This window comes from Loxodonta africana, chromosome 18 (assembly GCF_030014295.1).
Source record: "Loxodonta africana isolate mLoxAfr1 chromosome 18, mLoxAfr1.hap2, whole genome shotgun sequence".
NCBI classification, from domain to species: domain Eukaryota; kingdom Metazoa; phylum Chordata; class Mammalia; order Proboscidea; family Elephantidae; genus Loxodonta; species Loxodonta africana.
In genome coordinates this window covers 46,824,564-46,846,856 of record NC_087359.1, presented here as the reverse complement: position 1 = coordinate 46,846,856, position 22,293 = coordinate 46,824,564, and the positions used below count along the sequence as shown (strand labels likewise).

At 45.1% G+C, this 22,293-nt stretch overlaps 1 protein-coding gene across 3 annotated transcripts in view; it reads right to left on the bottom strand.

Annotated features, from left to right (window-relative positions):
* Positions 1–4,603: 4,603 nt before the first annotated feature.
* Positions 4,604–22,293, bottom strand: part of MSI2 (musashi RNA binding protein 2) — a 472,007-nt gene continuing 454,317 nt past the window's right edge. The window contains exons 12-14 of one of the 3 annotated variants that reach the window (XM_064271280.1): positions 14,674–14,882; positions 11,908–11,980; positions 4,604–9,496 (exon numbers count right to left, since the gene is read on the bottom strand). In XM_064271280.1, the coding sequence (XP_064127350.1) occupies positions 11,939–11,980; positions 14,674–14,882 (251 nt within the window). In that variant the 3' untranslated portion in view covers positions 4,604–9,496; positions 11,908–11,938. The remainder of the gene's footprint in view (positions 9,497–11,907; positions 11,981–14,673; positions 14,883–22,293) is intronic. The other 2 variants (XM_064271284.1, XM_064271281.1) reach the window with 2 other exon arrangements.

Below are 22,293 nucleotides of genomic sequence, written 5' to 3'. Positions count from 1 at the left end.
AGTATAAGAAAATCAAATGGGGGATGGGCAGAGATAAAGAAGGCCTCTGACAGGCTAATCAGTAGACTTGACACAATTGAGGAAGAAATTAGTGGACTTGACGATAGCTCAAAAGAAATTACCCCAACTAGAGCACAAGGAGAAAAAATAGTAAGAAAAAAAAGTATCTTAAGAGGTATGAAACATTATCAATGGTTGAACATGTGTAGTTGGAACTTCAGCAGATAAAGAGAATGGGGCAGAAAAAATATTTGAAGAGATAATGGTGAGAAATTCCCCAAAATAATGAAGGACATCAAACCACAGATACAAGAGGGCCTGAAAACCTCAAGTAGGATAAATTAAATGAACAAGCAAAGAGGGAAAAAACAAAAAGCCACATATAGGCAGTCCCTAGGTTATGAATGCCTGACTTACGTACAACCCATAGTTACCAACCAACCCCAATAAAGGCCATCAGGAAAAAAATGACTCGGTGTTTGGGGCCCCAAGCTCCCACGACGGGCCACACTTCTGCAGGCACAGGTGCTATAGGGGGTTCTAGGGCGGTGCTGGTGGCAGGCATGTTCCTGAGACATGGTGGCCCGGCCAAGAGCAGCAGCAAATGAAAAGCCCACATGCACCCAGGTGCCTAGGAACTCAGAAAGGGGTGGTCCCACTATCTTTGTGCCCCAAGCACCGCTGCTCCTTTCTGAATGGCAGGCCTGCAGGTTGTGGCAGCCAGTGGCAGGGGATGTGGGCACCATGCCCTACGTGTTCTTCTAGTACAGCTGGTCAGTGGGCCTCTCTGGGCACAGGGCTGGGCCTCTGCGGTGCCGACTTACCCAACTCTGCCCCACCCCATAACACCAGGCCCTCTGTGCTGTACAGCCTGGGGCCATTGCAGCACCTCTCTGGGCTTGTTTTCCCTACCTTACACATGTGGGATTTCACCATTGCAGTGCCTCTTGGCCTTTTGGTGGCTGGAGGGGAGAGGGGGCAGGGGAAGTCTTACATTCCTAACTTCTGTATGTCCATGTGGTTTCTGGGGGTCTGTGGAGAACTTGGGACTTTGGTTTCCCTAAGTGTCCTCTTTACAACCCTTGGGATTCTGGCTCACTCTTAGCACATCCTGAGCGGCACTTCCTCCCTTGCAACCCCAGGCAGGGCCTCATACTTGGTGCTTGGGGTTGACAGTTCTGGAGAGGAAGTGACGGGGGAATAATCTGTCTGGTCCCAGCCTCATCCTACCCACTCCCCCAACCCTCCCTGCCTCTGCTGAGGAGTGTTCACAACCCAGCAGAAATGCTCCTGGTACAATATAGACTTTTTAGTTCAGAGTCTACAATAAGTAACTAATTGGTCTCAAAGATGATACAGAACAGAATCTTCTGAGTATTTTGGGTAATGTTTGCCCTGTAGCTACCTCTTCAACTGTGGAGAAGGTACATACAATGGCTGTTATTAACAGACCGGGGCTATTTTTCAACGAGCATCAAAACATTATTATTACTGTATTATAACGTTAAAGATATTTCAGTGTATCTGGAGGTGTTTCTTAAATGTTTTTTATGCATAGAAAGGTACACTATATACTATCTATATACTAAGACAAACATTTGACTAACTGATAGTCCATACCTAACTGTTCGAATTTACAAATTCAACCTAAAAACAGATTTAGGAACGGAACTCATTCGTAATCCACGGAGTGCCTGTACACATCTAGACACATCACATTCGAACTGCTGAAAACCAAAGCTAGGATACAGAGAAATAGAAGAAGAGATATCCCATGTTTATGGATTGGGAGACTCAATATTGTTAAGATGTCAATTCTCTCAAAATTGATCTATAAATTCAATACAATCCCAATCAAAATCCTAGTAGGATTTTCTTGTAGAAATCAATAAGCTGATTCTAAAACTTATATGGAAAAGATGAAGGAACTAGAATACCCAAAACAATTTGAAAAGTTGGGGGGATCATTTTACCTGATTTCAAGATTTACTATAGACGTAGGAATCAAGGCTGTGTGGTCTGGTAAAAACTAGACAGATAGATTAATAGAACAGAATAGAGTATCCAGAAAGCCCCACACAAACTTGGTCAACTGATTTTTGACAAGGTACAAAGACAGTTCCATGGAGAAAAAATATGCTTTTCAACAATTGCTGGAACAATTGCACTTCAATAAAAAACTAACAAAAAAACAAACCTCAACCCATACCTCACATACATGAAAATTAATGCAAACTACAAAACTTAGAGAAAATATTTGTGCCTTTGAGTTAGGAAATTTTCCTAGATGTGACATCAAAAGCCCAATCCATAAAAATTCATAAATGGGGGTTTCATAAAAATTAAGAACTTTTTCGCTTCAAAAGACATTGTTAAGAGAATAAACAGAACTCTTTGGAAAATACAGATCTGATAAAGAATTTGTATCCAGAATACATACTCTCAAATTTTAATAAGAAATGAAACAATACAATTTTTTAAAAGCCCTTTTTTTGTTTGCATTTGCCTATTCTCTCTTTGCCCAGCCCTTTATTTTCTACCTTCTCTATCACTTTAAGCGTGATTCTATAAACAAAATATAACTTTTTTTTTTAACTGAACACATCTGTTCTGTAATGATAGAGAATTCCATCCATTCATATTTAATGATGGATTCACTGATCTCATACCTTTAACCTACTTTGCTTCTTATTTTGTCTTCCATTGTTGTTTCTTCTTTTTCCTAGTTTTTGCTGATTTAAATGGTCTTCCATTCAATTTTTTAGTTTCTCCGAGAGTTTGAATTTCTCTAAATTGTTATTTTTCTGCCTCTTTTTGTGGTACATTAGCTTGGCTCAGCTGGGCACTTAGGTAAGAGGCCATCTTGGACATCCTCCCCTCAACACTTCCCCAAGCATACCCAAGGCTGATAATTATGTTTGTCACTGGGCTTGAACCCTGGGGAAACATGGTGTCTTAGAAATGAGGTCTCAATTCTGCTACTCAGCAGCCATTTGACCCTGGGCAAAGTACTTACCCTCTCTGAGCATTAAAATGCAGATATTTTCACAGCTCACAAAATTAGATCTGTGCGATTTACCTGGCTTGCAGTTGGCACTCATGTTCTCCTTCTTGGAGTTAGTTGACCAACCAGAAGGAGGAGATGGGCTTTTTCAAGTTTCTGGAGAGGGATTTCTCAAGTCATCTCTCATTGGTTTTTCATTAGGGGGTGGAGTGTAACAGTGATTCCCTTCTCCTCAAAAAATGTGATGGAGACACCAGACAGTGTCCATGCTTTGCCTGTGGACACACAAGAGGTGGGCCTGGAACCCAGTTCCAACCTCAGAGAAAGAGGGGTATCTTCCACTTTCTTGATGAGGCCCTTAGAATAGCAGGAATGCCTTTAAATAACGCTGGAATCAGGAGCCAGGAATTTGGAGGGGCCCAAACAAAGCTATATCCTGGGGACTACAACTTTTCCTACGACCTTGAGCAACGTGCAAGGATAGCCCTCAGGCCCACACTTCATCCCTCACAAACCTCTTGGCCTGGCTGCTTATCTTCTGGGCTTAAAAACTCAGGAATCCCACTGACTCAGGTTGTGTCTCAGCTGTTCCTGCTACCAACACGTCTTTAGACTTATCCTCACCAAACTGTCTCAGTTCTTCTGTTTTCTCTGTTATTTCATGGAGAAGGTGGAAAGTATAGAAAGTGATCTATTTCTACAGCTTAAATTATATGATTCTACAAAATTCTTTCCATTAGGCAAAACTCTGAACTCCAGAGGCCAGGCCTCCTGTTGCCACTTTCAGACCTTTCCCTTCCTCAAGGGTTATGGAATTTGGTTCGTTGTCTCCTGATCACAGGCCGAGACCGAACCTGGGGAAGCCACTTATTTCCTTCGGCACACTTTCACATCTGGTGTCTATGATCTCACAGCGCATGTGGGTCCTGAGATGCCTTCCACTGTTAATCCACCCCTTTCTTTGGCCTACTTCTCCACCTCAGTGTTGTCACTTCATAAAAAATGGTTCTGCAAGTTTCCTGGGGACAGAGAAAGGGCTTCCTTTCTGCTGGAGGCCCTGAGACCAATGCTCAGGATGAGTGGTGACAGGAGGCAGGTATGATGTGGTGATCCCCCCTAAAGCCAACAACAAAAAAAACCAAACCCGTTGCCAAGTGGAGTTGATTCCGACTCATAGCGACCCTACAGGACAGAGTCGATATGCCCCATAGCATTTCCAAGGAGTGGCTGGTGGATTTGAACTGCTGACCTTTTAGTTAGCAGTCAAGCTCTTAACCACTGTGCTACCAGGGCTCCAATTCCAGTCTTCCCCCGCGAGTAGAAGAAAACCAAACAACTCTGTTCAAAACAGTTTATTTTATTTTATTATTATTATTTTTTTTTTTGTCAGACAAACACATTGATTTCTGGACCACAGTAGAGGATGGAAACCTTTCACAAACTTATTTATTTGAAAATACAAATATAAAATTATACTTTCCACATCTGTGATGTGAGAGACTGCCATCCACATAGTAATTTTTTACAACAGGGCTTTAAGAAAGCCACACACAAAGACCTGAAAGATGCTTGAGAGATATATATATATATAGATACATATATATGTATATATATAAAAAAAATACTCACTACCAAAGTTCTCATCAGTTTCATACTAAAGTATAAAAGTAAGGGTGAGGTCAGCCACAGTGCTAGGGAAAGTTTTACTTAGATACATTTATATCCACATGAAACGCTTAGACTTGCATCCTATTACATATGGAATTCCGAGTTTACAATACACCATGAACGGCAGATTGGCTAGCCCACGCTACGCAAGAGGACACTCACAGATTCCACATGGGATGGTACAGTATGTACAGAATACAGTAGCAGAGAGCCTTCCAGGGAGGCTCTGGAACTTTTGTCTCTCAGTCCCCATCCCCCGCCCCCCCACACCCATGGCTCCCGGAAATGAAATCCTGTCCAAGACAATACATTCTGATTATATGATAGCTGAGTGTTTGGATTAAGGTTGCACCCCCAGAGGGGTGGGTTTTATTTCTGTTTTTTTTGTGTGTTTTAGTTTACCTAAATTTTTTTTTTTTGGTAAAAAGGAAAAAGAAAACAAACATATTACAGTATTAAAGTATTGCTTAAATTACAGTATCTCCTGTGTAGTGTCTGTGCCCAGGACTGGGCTGAGCTGATGTCTGCTTGTTTTCTGCTTAGGGTGAGGGCGAGGAAACCGCCAGGTTCTCTCTTCAGTGTGCTCGCCTGCAGCGTGCCCCTTTTCTCCACCCGCTGCCCCCCTTGCTTCCACCTTGCAAGATAGCCAGACTTATGAAGCACATTCAAGGGGAAAAAAAAGAAAAAGATCCTCCCTTCCCTCACCCGCCCCCATTTTCCTCTGTCCCTGTGTGCCATTTCCAACCGATAAAGATAAGTATGAGTTAGTGTTTCTTTTGTAAACAATTTCATATGCAATATAATACAGAAAGCATGGCTGACCCTCAATAAAAAATGTAGTAAACTATATTGCTTTATTCTTGATTATGCTGCAGTGAGTGAATGGCAGAATGAAGCAGTGTGGTGGTGGTGGTGGAGGCTAAGTCCCTAGCCCTCGTTTGCACTAAGATCAAAATAGGTTTTGTTTTTCTATTTGGAACAAAAAAAAATTTTTTTTCCCAAAATCCCCAAGTGAAAAAAAAAAAAACCCAAACAAACAAGAAAAATCCAAACAAAAACAAACCCAAAAATTGAACACCTTTCAGGTCATTAAACCAACAATTACCCAATGATTTTTATACTAGTCTAGCAAGATGTGTGTAACATTCACTGGCTGTGAACTGCTGCGTGGTGAAACGTCAGGTTGACAGCAATAGAGCCATGCTACCTTAAAGTCCAAGCTACGAGTTCAAATTAAGATGAAGATTATGAAGGATAGAAACACAAAGGCCAGTTGGGACTTCGTTTGAATCAAGCCAATGAGCGACAGGGATAGAGCGCGAGGCTGTTTGGTTTTCCCTGTGGGTGTGAGGAAGGCCACAAACCATGTCTGCGAAAGCTCCCAAGGAGGAGGCCAAAAGCTTGGTCATCTCCATTAGCTCCGCGCCCAGGTAGAACCAGGAACGGGTCCAGGAGCTAATGCCACTCACTCTCCTTTGCTTGGGAGGAGAGGAGTTCGGGGGTCCCAGGCAGATGGATCTGGAAGTCAGAAAAGTCACCCGGTGGCTATTTTATAATTCCGGGAAAAAGCCATCAGCCAGGAGGGTTTCTCCCCCAGGTGGAAGGCAAGGGTGGTTCCCATGTTCGCCATTGAGCTTAACTGAAACAAAAGACGAGGCTGAACATCAATGCTAAAATAATTTACAAAAATCTTTCAAAATGGATTTCTAGATGAGTGGGGGGACTAACGTGAACCTTAACCTAGGTAGCCACATTAAAGCATATCAGATTTCCACGAGATTTGTGCTATGGGCTACTGGGTCTCTTCAAAATGTATATAAACATCTAAAACATATTCACACAGATTATCAATTTCTTCTGAGCATTCTTAAAAAAATATTTTTTTCTCTTAGTAAAATCATTTTAATATACCATGCCTCCCTCTTTTAAAAAATAAATTAAAAAAATCCAGTTTTGCATATCTAGCGTTAGCATTTAAGGTAGTATGGCACACCCCTTCACAGTTGGGGGGGCGGGGGATCTACATAATGCCATAGAGGAGTCTGCCGGCATTTTAACATTGTGAGACCTTGGGTTAGTTGAAACCACATCAGATCAGCGAAAAACAAAATTAAACTTGAAATTGGAAAAAAAAAAAGAAAAATCAAAGGAAAAAACTGCCCCAAAATTATTAGCATTTTTTTTTTCCATAAATAAGAGAAAGTTCTATCCTTACTGGTCCTAAATCTGAATAACTATGTCTAATTTTTTAAAACCTTAATTACATTATACCTATCAATATGTACTAGAAGAAAGAGGAGAAAAAAAGTCACTAACACTAGTACCAGGACAGCACACTTACAAGATAGCCATTTTATACATTATTAACAATGACCAACAAAGAATATTCTATGAGGTGATGGGGATGCGGAGAAAGCAAAAGGCTACTACAGTACGTCACCAACATGGACAAAACGGTAACTAAATCCCCTAGTCTAGACACTGAATTTCTGGGAATTTACTGTCTCTTTTTTATTTTTATATGTGTGTGTGTTTTTAAATAAAACTTCTATTTTGTTATTTTTTGATTCCTCGAACAAGTTTTGATATTTTAAAAGCGCCCAGCATTTTACTCAAACTGGTTGTTTGGAAATTAAAAAGAAAGAAACCTGACCAAACAACCTAACAGTTTCTTGGAAAAAAACAAAGAACACGATTTTTTTTTTTTTAATAAAATGTCATTGAGGTTTAATTAGAATGGAAAAAGGCTTTTTTTCTTTCTTTCTGAGTTAGCATTCTGGAGCCTTTTGTTTGAAGATGCTTTTTGCCCTACCATGTCTGTGAAGGTCTACATTAGTCTACTTTGTTAGTAAAATTTATAAAAATAAGAGTGCAGCAGCTCTTTATGATAAATGTCGCATTCAGTGTCTCATACTGGCTGTGCCTTAAGTACCAAATTTATAAACGTAACAATTTAAAAAATATTAAGAAAATGTCAATATCACATTTTAAAAAAGAAAAAAATATATATCCACACTACAATATGTTTTAATGCCATCTATTGAGTTGTACTTCTACAGTTGCTGTTGTCGACCTATTACCGATATTAAAAAAAAAAAAAAAAGTTAAATTAAAAAATATCCTTCATCATAAGTATCTTTCCCCAACTGAGGACCATATATTATAACAGCCAATGTCAAAACATGTGCAAACAGGAAACTGTCAGTTTTTCCCACCAGTCACAGTGCAGTGATGTTTATACTTTTTATTTTTAAAATTCTGTTTACATCTATAATAAATTAAAAAAAACAAAATCTCCCATAGCCTCTCTGGTGATACTTGCAGCACTGAGGTATTAAAAAAAAAAAAGGAATATAAACCAAAAGGTTGCTTTTCTAATTTGTCAATAAAAGTGGATGGAGAAAAGATTTCATTAATGCAGGCTTATCCGCTCCTGGCCCTTGGGCCCCCAGAGCTGGGGGGTTGGGTGGGGGCTGGGGGGCAGGGGGAGAAGAGAGGCCAAGTGTCCTAGGGACCTTTGGAGGTGCTGAAATGATTGGACAATAGAAAATGATCAAATATTTAAAAATTAAGACTGACAAGAGAATGTCCCCCCACCCACCCCCACCCAAGCCAAACAGGTGTGCTTTGAAACTTTAAATATGTTAAATATTAAAATTGTAGCTTTGTCTTTTAAAAAACATCTTGGGAAAAGCAGTTTTTCATATTTTAAATAAAAATCTAACTAGACGGTAACATTTGAAGCTGTGCACAGACGAGAGGTTAATATGCTGGTATGACACGAATACAGTTCTTAGGTCTATCACACAGACAAAAGGAGCTAAACAGTGTTCTAACTTCTCCTGGGGTCGTCCTGGCAGCTGGGTGTTCTTCAGTCTCAATAACTGACCGGGTCATCGTCCCTTCCCCTCCTCCTTCCACAGAGCATCAAACTGCCTGGGACGGACTCCCTCACAAAAATATTTTTGATTCTCTCTTTCTTAATAGTTTCTATGTAGTTAATGGAATTGTATTTACAACATTTCTTTTTTAGAATTCACAATTTCAAAAAACCTTATAATATCACCTCTTTCAACAGAAAAAAAGCACTTATAGAAAAGGAGGACACTCAAAACGTTGTCGTCCTTACCTTATTGCCGAAAATAGATATACTTAGGTTAACAAAGAGACATCACAAAAAGAACTGCTAGAGAGCCTGTTAATGAGCCTACTACATCTCACTTCTTCTAAAACGCAAAATAGAAAGTTTATGCCTGCCTCCCGCTCCACGCTTCTCAACTTCAATTCAGTGTGTGCTAAAGTTCCACCTGAAAATTCATACAGTTTCAGAATTGGTACCAAAATATTGAGAGTAATATTACCATCTCAGCATCCTTTAAAAGTGAGAACAGAATCAAACAAGCGAAAAAAAAAATATAGTTTTTAAAAGAAAAAAATAACTCCTTAATATAACAGTTATACTATGGTTAGCTAGATATTAAAGCTATATGACTACTGGACTAAGTCAAAATCACTACCAAATGTGATTCAAAGAGATTTAAAAGGAGAAGGGGAAGAGAGAGGGGAGAGGGGAACCATCAAGAAAAATAAAACAAAAACAAAATGAAAACCAAAATCATGGGTTATATACACATTTAAAAGCTGTTGTCTTATATTACAGCAGATTCGTGAGATGATGAGATGGAGTCCACCCTTGATCCGAAGTGAGCCATCTCTGGTTGGGATGGGGAGTGAGGCTGGTGGGGGTCCAGGTCTGATGACATCACCTAAACAAAGGGCCACTCAGAAACTTCGCCCAGTCTTGCCTGGACATCCAGGTATGCTCTGCGTGGTGGAGAAGGTCAGGTACACCCAGAAGAGGAACACAAAGTGGGGTGGGAGGAGAAAGAAGAAGTGTTAGGCCAGTATGTGATTTATTCCAACTGTTCAACTAGAGCTTTCAAAGAATGACAACGCTGGGCTGAAATCACAGCTTGGGAAATATGACAGGTAAGCCTGATTGCTGTGGACAGGGCAGCTTCCTATCTCCATGTCCACTACTTTGCTGACTTGATATAGTAACTGTGGAACTCATGATAATGGCCAGAAATGAGGTCAACAACTGGGGTTGTCCTGGGCTTTGATCACTACATTGGTGAATTGCATATTGATCGGTGATATTTTTCCTGTTTAAATTGTTTCCAAAACTTCTGCCTTTATTGGGCACCCATCAATGGCTATTAAGAACTGAAAATGTAAATTTATTAAAAAAAATCTTATTTCAAAAAATGCCAAGGATTCAAGATCCGGACTCTTAAAAACATAAGCAATTAATAATCAGCTTTGATTGTAGAAAATATAAACAAGTCTAGGACTCAGACTTGCTAACTACATCTCCATGAGTTGACTGCAAGCCTAAACACTTTCTTTATGGGTGGCACTAAATGCTGGAGGGTCACCTCTGTCGGGGACACAGTGTGTGTTTGAAGAGTCTCTTTTAATTGCTGCAGTGCTGCCGTGTGACTCCATTAACGCACTTAACCCGCTTTGGAAGGGGCGATGTAGCTACTTGGCCATTCTGTGGAAATTGGGTCCCAGAGTTGGATGAGGGAGGACAGATTGCGTGCAGTCCCCTGCCCAGGAGAAGGCTGCAGTGACCTTGGAGGGGCGTGGGACTGTGGGGCGGGAAGCCCTCCATCACTCATCTTGTTCTGGGGAAAGCAGGGAGGGAGCACTGGCCGGCCCAGCCTCTAGCCTTTCTGGGGATCTGCTGCATCTGCTGATGGGTTAATCCCTCTTCATCTGGCTCCGCCAAGGAGCCATCTTTAATTCCGAGGTTCTTGGCTATACCAGTGCCCTCTTTGCAACTCAGAGGGTTCCTACTTCCCTGGGGACCCCCAAACAGAGCTTAATTAGTAGTGAGTAGCTCTCCTTCAAACCATTAGTGGCCTCTGGCTTCGGCCAGTGATCGCTGAAGTCAGTGCTCAAAGGGAAGTGGAGGTGAGGGGTGGGGACACTTCGCACGTGGTTTATTTGGTTAAGAGAGGCAGTTTTGTTAGTTGACATGATTCCTTAGCAGCAACATTAGAGAAATCTGAAAGATTTATGGAGCTCAACCCAACTGGGCTCCCTGACTGGTCCTACAGAGTCCTGGCTGACTCAGGACCTGCAGTGATCCCCCTCTATAAAAGTGGCCCCCTGTTAACTGCAAATATGAAGTGGCAAATCCATCTCTAGCCTTGCTTCTCCTATAGCCTCCTCCAACTCTCATGCCTCCACTGGGATTTGCCTAGGGTGCCACATACCCAGGCCTCAGTTGCAGCCCCTCTCTCCCAAAAAGACAGACCCATATTTCAACCCCCCAAACTCACATGAAACACAGTATGCATTTAGTGCTTTCACAATGACAATTCCCTCTCCCTTCTTGGTGTTCTTCTCAAGAATGACAGGTATCATTTTCAAATGAGAATGTGGGAAGAGGCTTCCTCACTGACTGCCCCAACCTCCTCTCTCTACTCCATCCCACCCCCTCCATATCCCCATCGAAGTGATTTAAAAAATGTTTAATTAACTTGAGCTCAGTGAAAAAGGTTAGGAAACTGGCAGGGATCCAAATCCATGTTACACAGGTGATGTCGTTAATTTAATTTGCTTTTCGTGCCGTAATCTGGATAATTGCGCAGTAGTTACAGGCAAAATGTTTTCTTTTCACTAAAAGATGGAGCCTGGCTGTTTGACAGTACAGACCCCACTGGATGAGCATCTGCAAGCCCTGGAGAGCCGAAGGAGTACAGCGACCCACTAGGTCAGCGCTCAGGATTTGTGGGGGCAGCCTGGCCCCTTCCCAGGCCTGGTGGATGCAAAACATTTCCCTGCCTCTGTCCCCCGGGGGATGGGCACAGCATGAGATCTCCTTCCAGTTTCCCACACTCCTGATTGTATTTCAAGACAGAGAAAGATGAGGGGTGAGGAAGTTAAAGAAAAAAGAATCAAAAGAACCAAATCAAGGAACAAAAAGAGAGAGAGTAACAAAAGGAGGGGGTGTTGTGATTAAAGCTGGAGAAAGGGATCAGATTAAAAGACTGGATATTTGTTTTGCTCCCATCCCCCGCAGAAGGGGTCCAGAAAGAAGAGACAGAGAGAGAAAGAGATGTCGACGTGATGAGAGAAGGACGTGTGCTTAAATGTATGACCAGTGCACATACATGTACGGACACGCCCGGCAGGGCGGAGACACACGGCAGAGACGGTAATACCTCAGAGTGAGATGGCAACGAAAGCACCTGCTCAATGGTATCCATTTGTAAAGGCCGTTGCAATCAAAGGTCCCTAAAATTGCACAATTGTTAAGGTCATCAGTGTGCTATACATGGGAACAGATTGTCATATTCTGGGAAAGGAAATTATCTCTAGGACTAGTCTGTGGTTGCCAGCATGAATATGTAATTCTGAGACACCGTGCAGTGGGGGTCAAGGACGACATCCTCCTCAGCTCCTCCCTCTCTAGTCCCTGCTTCCTCTTCCACCCCTGCCCCAAGCCTGTTGGCTTACCCAGGGGGTAAATCAAGAGCCAGATTTTGGCGGGGGGAGTGGTTGGTGGGAAAAGGAAGCTCATGCCCAAAATGATGGGGGCTGTTGCCCTGAACCCCAGATAGCAAAGATAACAAATGTCTGTGTTCACAGTCCCAACGGCTCCAGCTGGGGAGAAAGTCCCGTGCAGATACAATGTGATGTTGTGTGGTTATTTCAGAAAACCAGGACAGCGCATAGGTCAAAAGACCCAGGTTTTCAAGAACAAACAGGGTCTGTGTTTCTGCATGCTGAAAATGGAAATGAGTCGTGTTCTAAGTGATGATAGATGGTCCCCCAAATTGATGTAGCTGTAAGCTGCATGATAATACTCTGGATTTGGTACTACAGCTGATCTGAGGGGATTTGACTGGCTTAAGTGATACTGGTTTGGGAATGGAATTGAACAAGGACCCAGATTACATGAGCCAGGGCTGGCAGAAGTGTGTGTAAGTGTGGTGTGTGAGTGTGCGTGAATGTATGTGAGAATATGTATATATATGTGTTGTGTACGTATGTCAGAAAGAGAATTTATGTACATGAGAATGCGTATGTGTGTGTGTGGGTGGTGTGTGAGTGTGTATTTGTGGTGTATGTGCAGTATGTATGTGTGTTAGTGTGTATATGAGAGTATGGGGTGTGTGAATGTGAGTGTGTCAGTATGTAGTGTGAGTGTGTGTGGCTTGTGTGTGGTGTTTGTATGTGTATATATGAGAGAGGGAAAGTGTATCTGACAGTGTGTGGTATGTGTGAATGTGTGGTGTGAATTTGATGTGTGGTGTGGTATATGCACACACGTGTGTGTGTGCTGTTTGTGAGTATGTGTGTGGTTTGTGTGGGGTGTTTGGTGTGTGTATATGTGAGAGAGAGAATGTAGTGTGTTTAAGTGTGTGGTGTGTGAGTGTATGTGTGATGTGAGTGTGGTGTGTGCAGTGTATGTGTGGTATGTATGGCTGTGGTGTGTGTGATTGTGTGGTGTGTAAGCGTGGTGTGTGTGAGTGTATGCGTGGTGCGTGTGGGTGTATGCGTGGGGCGTGTGAGTGTATGCGTGGGGCGTGTGAGTGTATGCGTGGGGCGTGTGGGTGTATGCGTGGGGTGTGTGAGTGTGTGTGGTGTGTGGGTGCAGTGCGTGTGTATGTGTGGTGTGTGTGAGCGTGCGGTGTCTGAGTGTATGTGTGGGGTGTGTGAGTGGTGTGTGAGTGTATGTGTGAGGTGTGTGAGTGTGTGGTGTGAGTGTGTGGTGTGTGAGTGTATGTGTGGGTATAGTGTGTATGCGTGGTGTGTGAGAGTGTGTGGTATGTGTGTGTGTGTGTGTGGTGTGTGGGTGTAGTGTGTGTGTATGTGTGGTGTGTGTGAGTGTATGTGTGGTGTGCGCTTCCAACACCAGGGCCAGGAGTCAGGCCTGGTGCCCAGCCTGTGTTTGCACTTGTTCTGTTCTCCCCAGCGCAGCCCCTAAGGCAGGCTGCCTGCTTTCTCCCAGAAGTCAACTCTGACAGGGACATGACCTGGGACAGCAGACACCCCATCTTAGCTCAAAAACAAACTGCCTCCAAAATGCTGTGTTGGGCTGGGGCAGAGGGTGCCCAATTTTCTGTTTCCAAAATGGAAGGGACAGCAAGTCAGTGGGCTCAGGCACATTCATGCTCACACACACTGGGAGGGAGAAGAACAATACAATCTGAAAACAGCATGCAAATCTGTTAAGCAAATTTCCATTGCCTGGATTAGTCAGATTATAGAACCACAGAGCATTACAAATATCAAATGCATCTGGCCTTCGGGAGGCCGCAGCTAAAGAACTCAAGTGGGAACTTACTTGGAACCTGGAAACTGTAAGAAACATTAGCAAAGGAAACCATCTGGGACAGGGCCTGTGCCCCTCTCCCCCGCCCGCCCAACCATGCATCAACACTGCCACTGGGACCCTACCGATGACGGCTGCTACCACAAGGTGGAGGGTCCCCGCTCTGAGGAAAACCACACGACAGTCTCCAGAAAGCAGGGATCAAGGAAGGGGGCTAACACTGACGACCTACTATGTGTCGGGCATATGACACATACTTTCCGTTCATGCTCACACATGAGGGAGGCATAACTATCCTCATTTTACAGCCAGGCAGGGACATGAGGTTCAGATGGGTTACTTAAGTCAGGTCACAGTCACAAGGCTGAAGGTGATGGGGTGGTGATTTGACCCCTGACCTGCCCACGTTCCTTCCACCTCATCACAAGCCCCGTGCACAGTGCCTGGCCCACAGGAGGTGCTCCGGAGATGTCTAACGGAGGAGCTAAGCTTCAGCCCCAGATGGCATAAGGAGAGCCCACTAGCTGAAGTGCTGTTGATGGGGACCCCTCACCTGCCCCCACCTGGGCATTCTTGGCACACTTGCCCCATGGGCTACCAGGAGTTGGTCGGGAAGGAGGCAGGAAGGCAGGAGAAGGCAGGTACTTACAGCTATGCCGTGGCCGAAGCCCGAGCCCGGCTGTGGGCTGGCCGCACTTATGTAATTCCCCACTCCGGAGTCCTGGCTGGCAGGGCCATAGAGATCGGCGACAGGTCCTGGGCTGTTGGCCCCCGGGAAGCCTCCGGGCCGCGCGGGGTTGGAGCCTGCCGGGGAAGCGGGCGCGCCAAAATTCGGTTGAGCACTGTAGCTATTCAGGACTGGTGTGCAGAGAATAGAGCTGGGTATGAGGCCAGAAGCCAGGCATGCACCGGTCATCACAAGCCAAACACTTGAGAAAAACAGCTGAGGCCCAACTTCTAACACTCAACCAAGGCCATGCGAGAACATCAGCAGGGACTCAAGAAGACTCAGCCCAGGCTACTACTAAGAAGCTTGGAGCTCCAAAAATAGAGAGAATAAAAAAACAATCATTCAACACACTACGGCAACCAACCGGGGGTGCTTCACTGCCCACCAAATTATCACAATAAAAATAGAGAGATATATATATATATATGGAAGAGAGAGAGAAAGAGAGAGTTTTTTTTTTTTTTTTCACGTCTGAATTGATGCTCATGCAGTCTTTTCTAGATCTGGGCACGTTGAGACAGCATTCACATCCCATGCAAACTACAAAGGAACTAGTTTTAGACTACACATTGTGTTAATATTGATATTAAAACGAGACAGGAAACAAAGCAGTTTGTGTCCAGGAAAAAAAAAAATTCTTTGGGGAGGGGATTTTTTTTGTTTTGCTTTTTCTTTTTGGTTTGTTTTTGGATCCATTAAACGACAAATTTGTTTGGGGAGAAAGAAAAAAAGATAAAAAAGATCTCCATTCTCCACCCCCCCAAACCATTCCCCCGTCCCCTCCTGCTCTGCCCGCCCTTCCCGCCCCTCCCATTCGTTCACACCCTGCATGGAAGTCGTCAATACTGAACGTGGTCGTGGTCGGAGGATGGGATATGTCATGGAAAGTCTGGGCATCTCGACATAACAGTAATGATGGCGGCAGAGGATTCCCTTTTGGGGTGGAGCGCAGGGGATGGAGGGAGGGGATGGGGTGGGGATGGTACACCTGGAGGCTGGGGCCGAAGCTGAGGTGAAAGCCAGTGACTCTATAGGACACCCACACACTCACCTCCTGCAGTAGAAGGGAAGGGGGATTTAAACCTTTTTTTCCTTTTGTTTAAAAAAAAAAAAAAAGACAAAGAAGTATGAATGCAGAGCATACTGACTGAACCAATTCATAGCTGAAGCATACCTGACCTAAAGGTCTGCTTTCTGTTAGTCATCCTCAGAGATAAAATCCAGACTGAGAAAAAGAAAGCGCGGAATACACCTTTGCTACAGAGAGATGGGACTTCATGCCCATGGATCCAGAGAGTGATGGTTTTGGGTATTGGGGGGTAGCAGGAGGAGACGCTGCTTCCTGCCCCCTCCTTCAGCCTCCCTCATAGCCCATTATCACCCCCACCCCAAGTGAGGGTCACAACCCACCAACCAGGTGAATTCTGTCTCATTTTTTAATTTCCCCTTGGTAGCGTAGCTTTATTTTCTTCTCCAAAATGGAAAAAAAAAAGTTTTTCTTTTTTTTAATTGTCAAAGTAAATTGTTAAAGCTCGAGGTGAGTCTGGAAGCCGGCCACTTCTAGGCTACAGCTCAAGGGTCCTGAATAGCCAGACAGATAGATACATTTCCACTTCTTTGGCTCTAGGGGGCTGCTCCTCACAACAATCATTTCTCTCTTTTACCTTCCTTGGCATCTCCCCTCTGTCCTCTGACCACCTGCCTTCAAAAACGGCAGAAGGAAAGAACATCCACCAACTCCTCTCAGCTTTGGCCTTGCCCAGGGAGGGGCCTGTAGTTGGAGGCCCCAATTCCAGTGAAGCTTGAGGAGCCTTAGTGGGCTTTTACCCACCTGACACTGGGATAGGAAGGGATGGATGATGCACGCAAGCCAGGCCAAAAGAAGACTGAGACTGGGACCTGAAGATACAGAGGAGACCAAACCAAACTGGGCTTGGCTCCTGACTCAGCACAGAAAACCCAAACTCTTGTCTCTGATGTCCCTTGGGGCATGAAGCCCCAAGGTGAGACTCCTTTGAAGCTATGGCCGAAAAATGAATAAATTGGCTAACGGAAAGAGCAAGCTAAATAGAAAAAAAAAAAATTACAGCAGCCTAGAGCAAGTGAATGGCTTATTTGGGAATGTGCTGGCAGACAAAGAGGACGGGGATTTTTGAATACAGAAGATTAAACTTGTAGATAACATTTGGCCCTTTCTCACTCACGAAGGCAAATATCAAGCTGAGATATTCAAAAGGCGGTATTATCTTGGCTTCACACACTTTTTCTTCTGGGCTTGGGGAAATGGAAAGAACTCAGACAGCAGACTCCCGGTCTACTCAGGCAGCTGTACCTCCTCCCTGCATGATAAATAACTAACTTGTCTGTTCCGTTTTAGGGTAATAGGGTGTGTGGGCAGTAGAAGATGGAAAGAAGTTTTGTTTTTTTTCTCCTCTGGCTAGATAAGAATAAGGGCCTGTTGGGCAGGTCCATCTATTCAAGGGGTGGGGAGAGGGGAGGTTTTGGTCTTGGCCCCGTCTAGCAGGAAAAGCTGTCTAGACTAATCCAGCCAACAGAAGCAACCTTGGAGACAGGACCCTGTGGAAGGATGCTGACCACAGATGGTCCTGCCATAGGCTCAGTAGACAGGAGGGCTGGCAATATCATGCCCATCACTGGCAACCTCTCCCAGGCCTGTAGCTAAGAGTTGGCGAGAAGGGAATTTCATAATAAGCAGCTCCTCTTAGGGCTTTATCACCCCTTCCTGCTCGGTCATCTTCCATCAAATGACACCAAAATCACTGTGAAGAAGGCACTGTATTAGAATGTGGCTTTAAAACCCCCGAGTCTGGTTTTATTTTACGCTTGCTTATACCAACGCCTTGAGCATCAGCTCAAAGTCACCTTGCAAATGTCTCCAAGCCACGGTGAAAGGGCAGGCAGCAGGGTACCCACTAGAGGGTGCAGTAGGCAGGTACTCAGCCCCTTGTCCCCTTTCTCAACTTCCGGGCAGTGACCCTACAGGCTCCAGGGCTGGAGCGCTGAGGAGAGGCACCTCTGGGACCCACCGTCAACACGCCTCCCTCCCTCTCTCTGTGGGCAGGAGACTCAGGCACCAGGAAGCATGGTGAAGCCCCCAAACAAGCTATCTGGAAACCCGTGCATCTTTGGGCAGACCCATAAAAAGCAACCGGCGCTGCCTGCTTAGGAAAAGGACTGGGAAAACCATTCCCCACACAAGCTTATCAGTGGCTGTTCCTGCTGTCCAGCGATGGGAAGGCATTAGAGACAAAGTAATTTTCTTCTCTCAGGATATCAGAGTAGCTCCACATACTGAACTCTGGCTAGCTGCACAGAGAAGGGAGTCACTGACGAAGCCCTCTCCCTCCAGGCCGGGACCTCAAGAAGAGCAGCAGGGAGAAAGCTAGAACACTCACTCTCCAGAGCCCAGTCCCTGCCCTGAGGGTGCTTTCTGTGGACACTCATCCTGCAGTTAATTCGCGATTACCTGGCCTAGTAGAGGGCACCTTCCCCCAAGGTACCCAGGCTCACTGAGAGAGGCCAGAAACGGCTCCACACTCTGGAATCAGGTCAGGAAGAGGGGAGGGGACATGGTTCTTAACAGGCAGTGGCACCCTTGCTGGAGTGTGTGGAGGGTGGGTTCTCAGCAAATGTTGTTGAATAAACGGTGCTGGATTTATAAGTTGGATATTATGATTCCAGTTCCTGAAGAGGACAATGTCTCGCAAACACCTTGAAATGTCTGCCGCAGAAACTATGAGCGTTAAGTGGCCTGGGGAGAACACTGCACTGGGGTAGCAGTTTGACGGCTCCCTGTGGTGAGCAGGCTCACTTTATGGTCTGCTCTGGGGAGGGCCCACAGCACAGTTTAATCCTGAGCACTTTCCTCATCACCCCTCATCCTCTCCTGTCCCTGGGCATCCTCTGGGCCTTGCTGGTCCAGGCGGTGCCCAGGAAGGCAGCTGTGGTGTAGAGAAAGAGAGCACTGGACTTGGAGTCAGAAGACATGGGTGTGACCCTGGCCCCATCTGTAAAACATGAGCGATGCCATCCTTATTTAATCTGACTCCAAAGGCTGCTGGGAGAATGAAAAAAGAGCAAGTGCTCTGTAACTTGTCAAGTTCAAAACAAATACATGTGACTATTTTCGAGATCTTTGTGTATGCAAAGCCCAGCAAGGAGGTACCATATGCAGATTTAAGAAAATCTGATATAGGAAAATGCAATTCACTCGCCATTCAAATCAGCAGGTGATTTACACAAGGATCCAATTCATTTACCAGGTGCATCTAATCCTCTTGGACCTGAAGAAATGACTCCTGGGAAGGGGGGGAGGGTAAGAAAGCAAGTGTCTTCAAAGGTCACTAAGAACAGCAAGAGGAAATGCATTTGAATTAAAGTTGGAGGAATTTTAGGTTGGATAAAAGGAGGAACTTCCTGCCCATCAAGGGAATAAAATACCTGCATGGCTGACCAAAAAAAGCCAGGGAATCTTATCCTGGAGACCTTAAGAAAGGGCTGTGCCGCAAACTTAGACCTTACCTGCAGGGGCTGGACCCAAATTCAGGCACCTTTCCCCTTGGGGGTTCTCAGGACAGCCAGGTGAGTGGTCTGCCTTCTGCATACAGTGGCACATGACTCTGTCCAGCTGTGGTCAGATGGGACTGGGTTGAGATTGGGATTAGTCAATGGGGACAAGGAAGTGGTAGGAAGGGGCAGTGAGAGTCCCAACAGCCTCACTGCGGGTCTAGAAAGGTACAAAAGCCCAGAAGCTGGAAGTGACTGCTGGCAAGGACATTTCTGTATTGTCCTTAAGTGATGCCACTGAACCTGAGGCCAGGACTGTGAATGGGAGCACCCCTCAGTAGGCACCTCTGGCTCTGAGGCCTGAAAATTGGGTGTTATAAGTACTGATCCAGAGAATGGAACTGTTTACAAAATCGCTTCCAGATGAGTTCAGCCCCCCTATATGGGAGAGGCCAGGGGCTCGCTAAGTTCCAGCCCTCAACCCAACCTTTGGCTTGGTGGGTCTCACATCTTCCCAAAGGGCAGGACAGCCCTCAAGTCAATTTCAGTCACCCTCTTTGTGAACTACCCATTGCTGTCAGGTTCAACCTCAGGCTGGAGAGCCTGGTTCTTGAGAACTTCCAGGACAAAGCCTCTTCCCAGGCCAGCCAGCAAGTACTGCTCAGGAATAGGCAAACACAATGAAGGGCCCCGCCTGTCCTCCCAAAGTCCAATTCAGAAGGCAACGTGCTACCAAAACCGAATTAATTACGCCCTGAATTTCCAAGCCTAGTAGAAGGAGTTTCAGCTGATTGTTGTCATGGCCGCCGATCCCTACCCCCAGCACCTGACAGAATGGAGAGCTGAGATCTGGCAGGATCATAAGCCTCTGCAATCGCCTTTGAGGGCAGGGGCTGTGCTAATCCTTAACACTGTTTTTTTTTAAAGAAACTAACTGAAAGAGAAAATTAGAGGGACTATATTGATTAGCAGGCTGATGCCAGAGAAAAAAAAAGAGGCCATGTCATTGCCCCCTAACCCTCACATCTCCTTGTCTTTATCATGCTTCTACTGCCTCGATTAAAAACTCCACAGTAGCAGAGCTTTTTCCCCATTAGCAAGGGGCTCCTCAAGGTGGGTGTGTGGATGGGCGGGGGCTCTCAGGCTTTCTGTAGAACCCTATGCTCTTGATCACATGGCCTGTTCTCAGAGCAAAGGTAACTGTCCTCTATCCCCTTCGACACTGGATGCTGCTCCACTGATGCTGGGTGCGTGATGCCCGCTGGCTGTCCACTGGGGAAAGCTGCATGGATCACTTTTAACAGCCAGTCACTCCTTGCCTCGGGGCTTGAAGACTGGCAGCTGGGCCACCCAGGCTCTTCCTGGGTAACAGAGTTGGGGACTCTACTCAGAAGCCTCCTTCCTTGTGTCCTCTGAAGGTAGTGACCACTGTACATTAATGCGGATGGTCATCGGAGAAAGGTCAGCATGAGGAGAGAAACCTGTTTATGAGAAGGGAAGGAGAAACCCTCAGCTGTGACTTATTAGGGCATGCCTTGAGGATAGCAAGGTGGGATTATACTCAGATCCCTGGCTCGTGCTTTCCTTCTAGAGTTTAGCCTAAAGGTGGGAGAGACAGAGTGGGCCAGCAATTATGTCCAGCCTGGGAAAATTGTATGACACACTAAATTAAAATCAAATCAGTTCAGAGACCCAGGTGCAGGGACAATCGATTTTATATACAATGATTTTTTTTTTTTTTTTGGTAAACTCTGCTGAATTTCAGTCTATTTCAGAAAGGAAGGAGAAAAAGTACTTTAAAACTGGGGGAGGGTTAGAAAAGCAATGCAAAAGTTTCTTTTTCACGGTTGTTGTACACAAACAAATATACTATTGAAAGGCACAAACTTAGCCTAGTATCAACGTTGGCTGGCCAGTCTTCACAATATCCAGAGATGCTAACCAGAAAAAAACCAAAAAACCAAACCATTGCTGTCGAGTTCATTCCGACTCACAGCAACCCTGTAAGACAGAGTAAAACTGTCCCATAGGGTTCCCAAGGAGCGGCTGGTGGATTTGAACTGCCACCCTTTATTGGTTAGCAGCCAAGGTCTTAACCACTGCACCACCAGGGCTCCTCCAGAGATGCTGGCTCATCGTGAATACTGCATAGGACACGCAGAGAGTGTCTGCTCATTCCCTCGGCTGACACGGGAGTCAGCACCACACCAACACTTCAAATGCTGGCTATGATGGCGCTGGTCTTTTAAGATTGCAGTATCTGCTTGTTCTCTCAAAATTCAACCTGATTCAGACAGCTGTGGTTGATGCTGATGATGTCTGCTGGTTAATGCTGGGGTGTCTCAAGGAGGGAACTAACAGTAGAAACTAAGACTTATGATTATTTGTCAGAACTGTCTAAGCTTCTGGTCAAACCCTACTCTCCCAAACAAATTGCCCTCACTATTGGCCAGCTCTAACACTACCACATAATTTGTTCATGGTAAACTTGAGGATTCCAGGGCTTTGAACCGGTTTGTCCCGGTTCAAACCCCTGGAGGATTCACACTGTCATTCAAATTGTGCAAGGAAGAAGCCTCAGTACCCAGAACGGAACCATCTGAGAAATGCTTTGGGACCAGAACTATTGTTCTTTGTGTTGAGATGCAACTCCAACAGAAAACAGCTCTTTCTCTTTACATTTTGATGGTCTTTTCCTATGGGCCCTGATTTGGGCCTGTGCGGGGTGCGACTCTTCCTTATAAAGGGCCAAGTGGTTGAGTTCTTGGTTGGTTGGCTGGTTGATTCTCACCTCCTCTAGGTGGAAATTCTAGGGATGGGCCTTGAATGGGCCTGGGCCTAGTGGCCCAAGAAACTAGGCCTTTGCCACAAGGGCAAAAAAGCAACTTTTTCTGGAGCCAAGGTCAGGTTTCCATTCCTCCCAAACCCCAGAGCCCTGAGGGAACAACATTATTTGTTTTTAAGGAGGGCAGAGGACAGGGGTTCCAGGAAGGGAAAATGCCTGACCAGAGT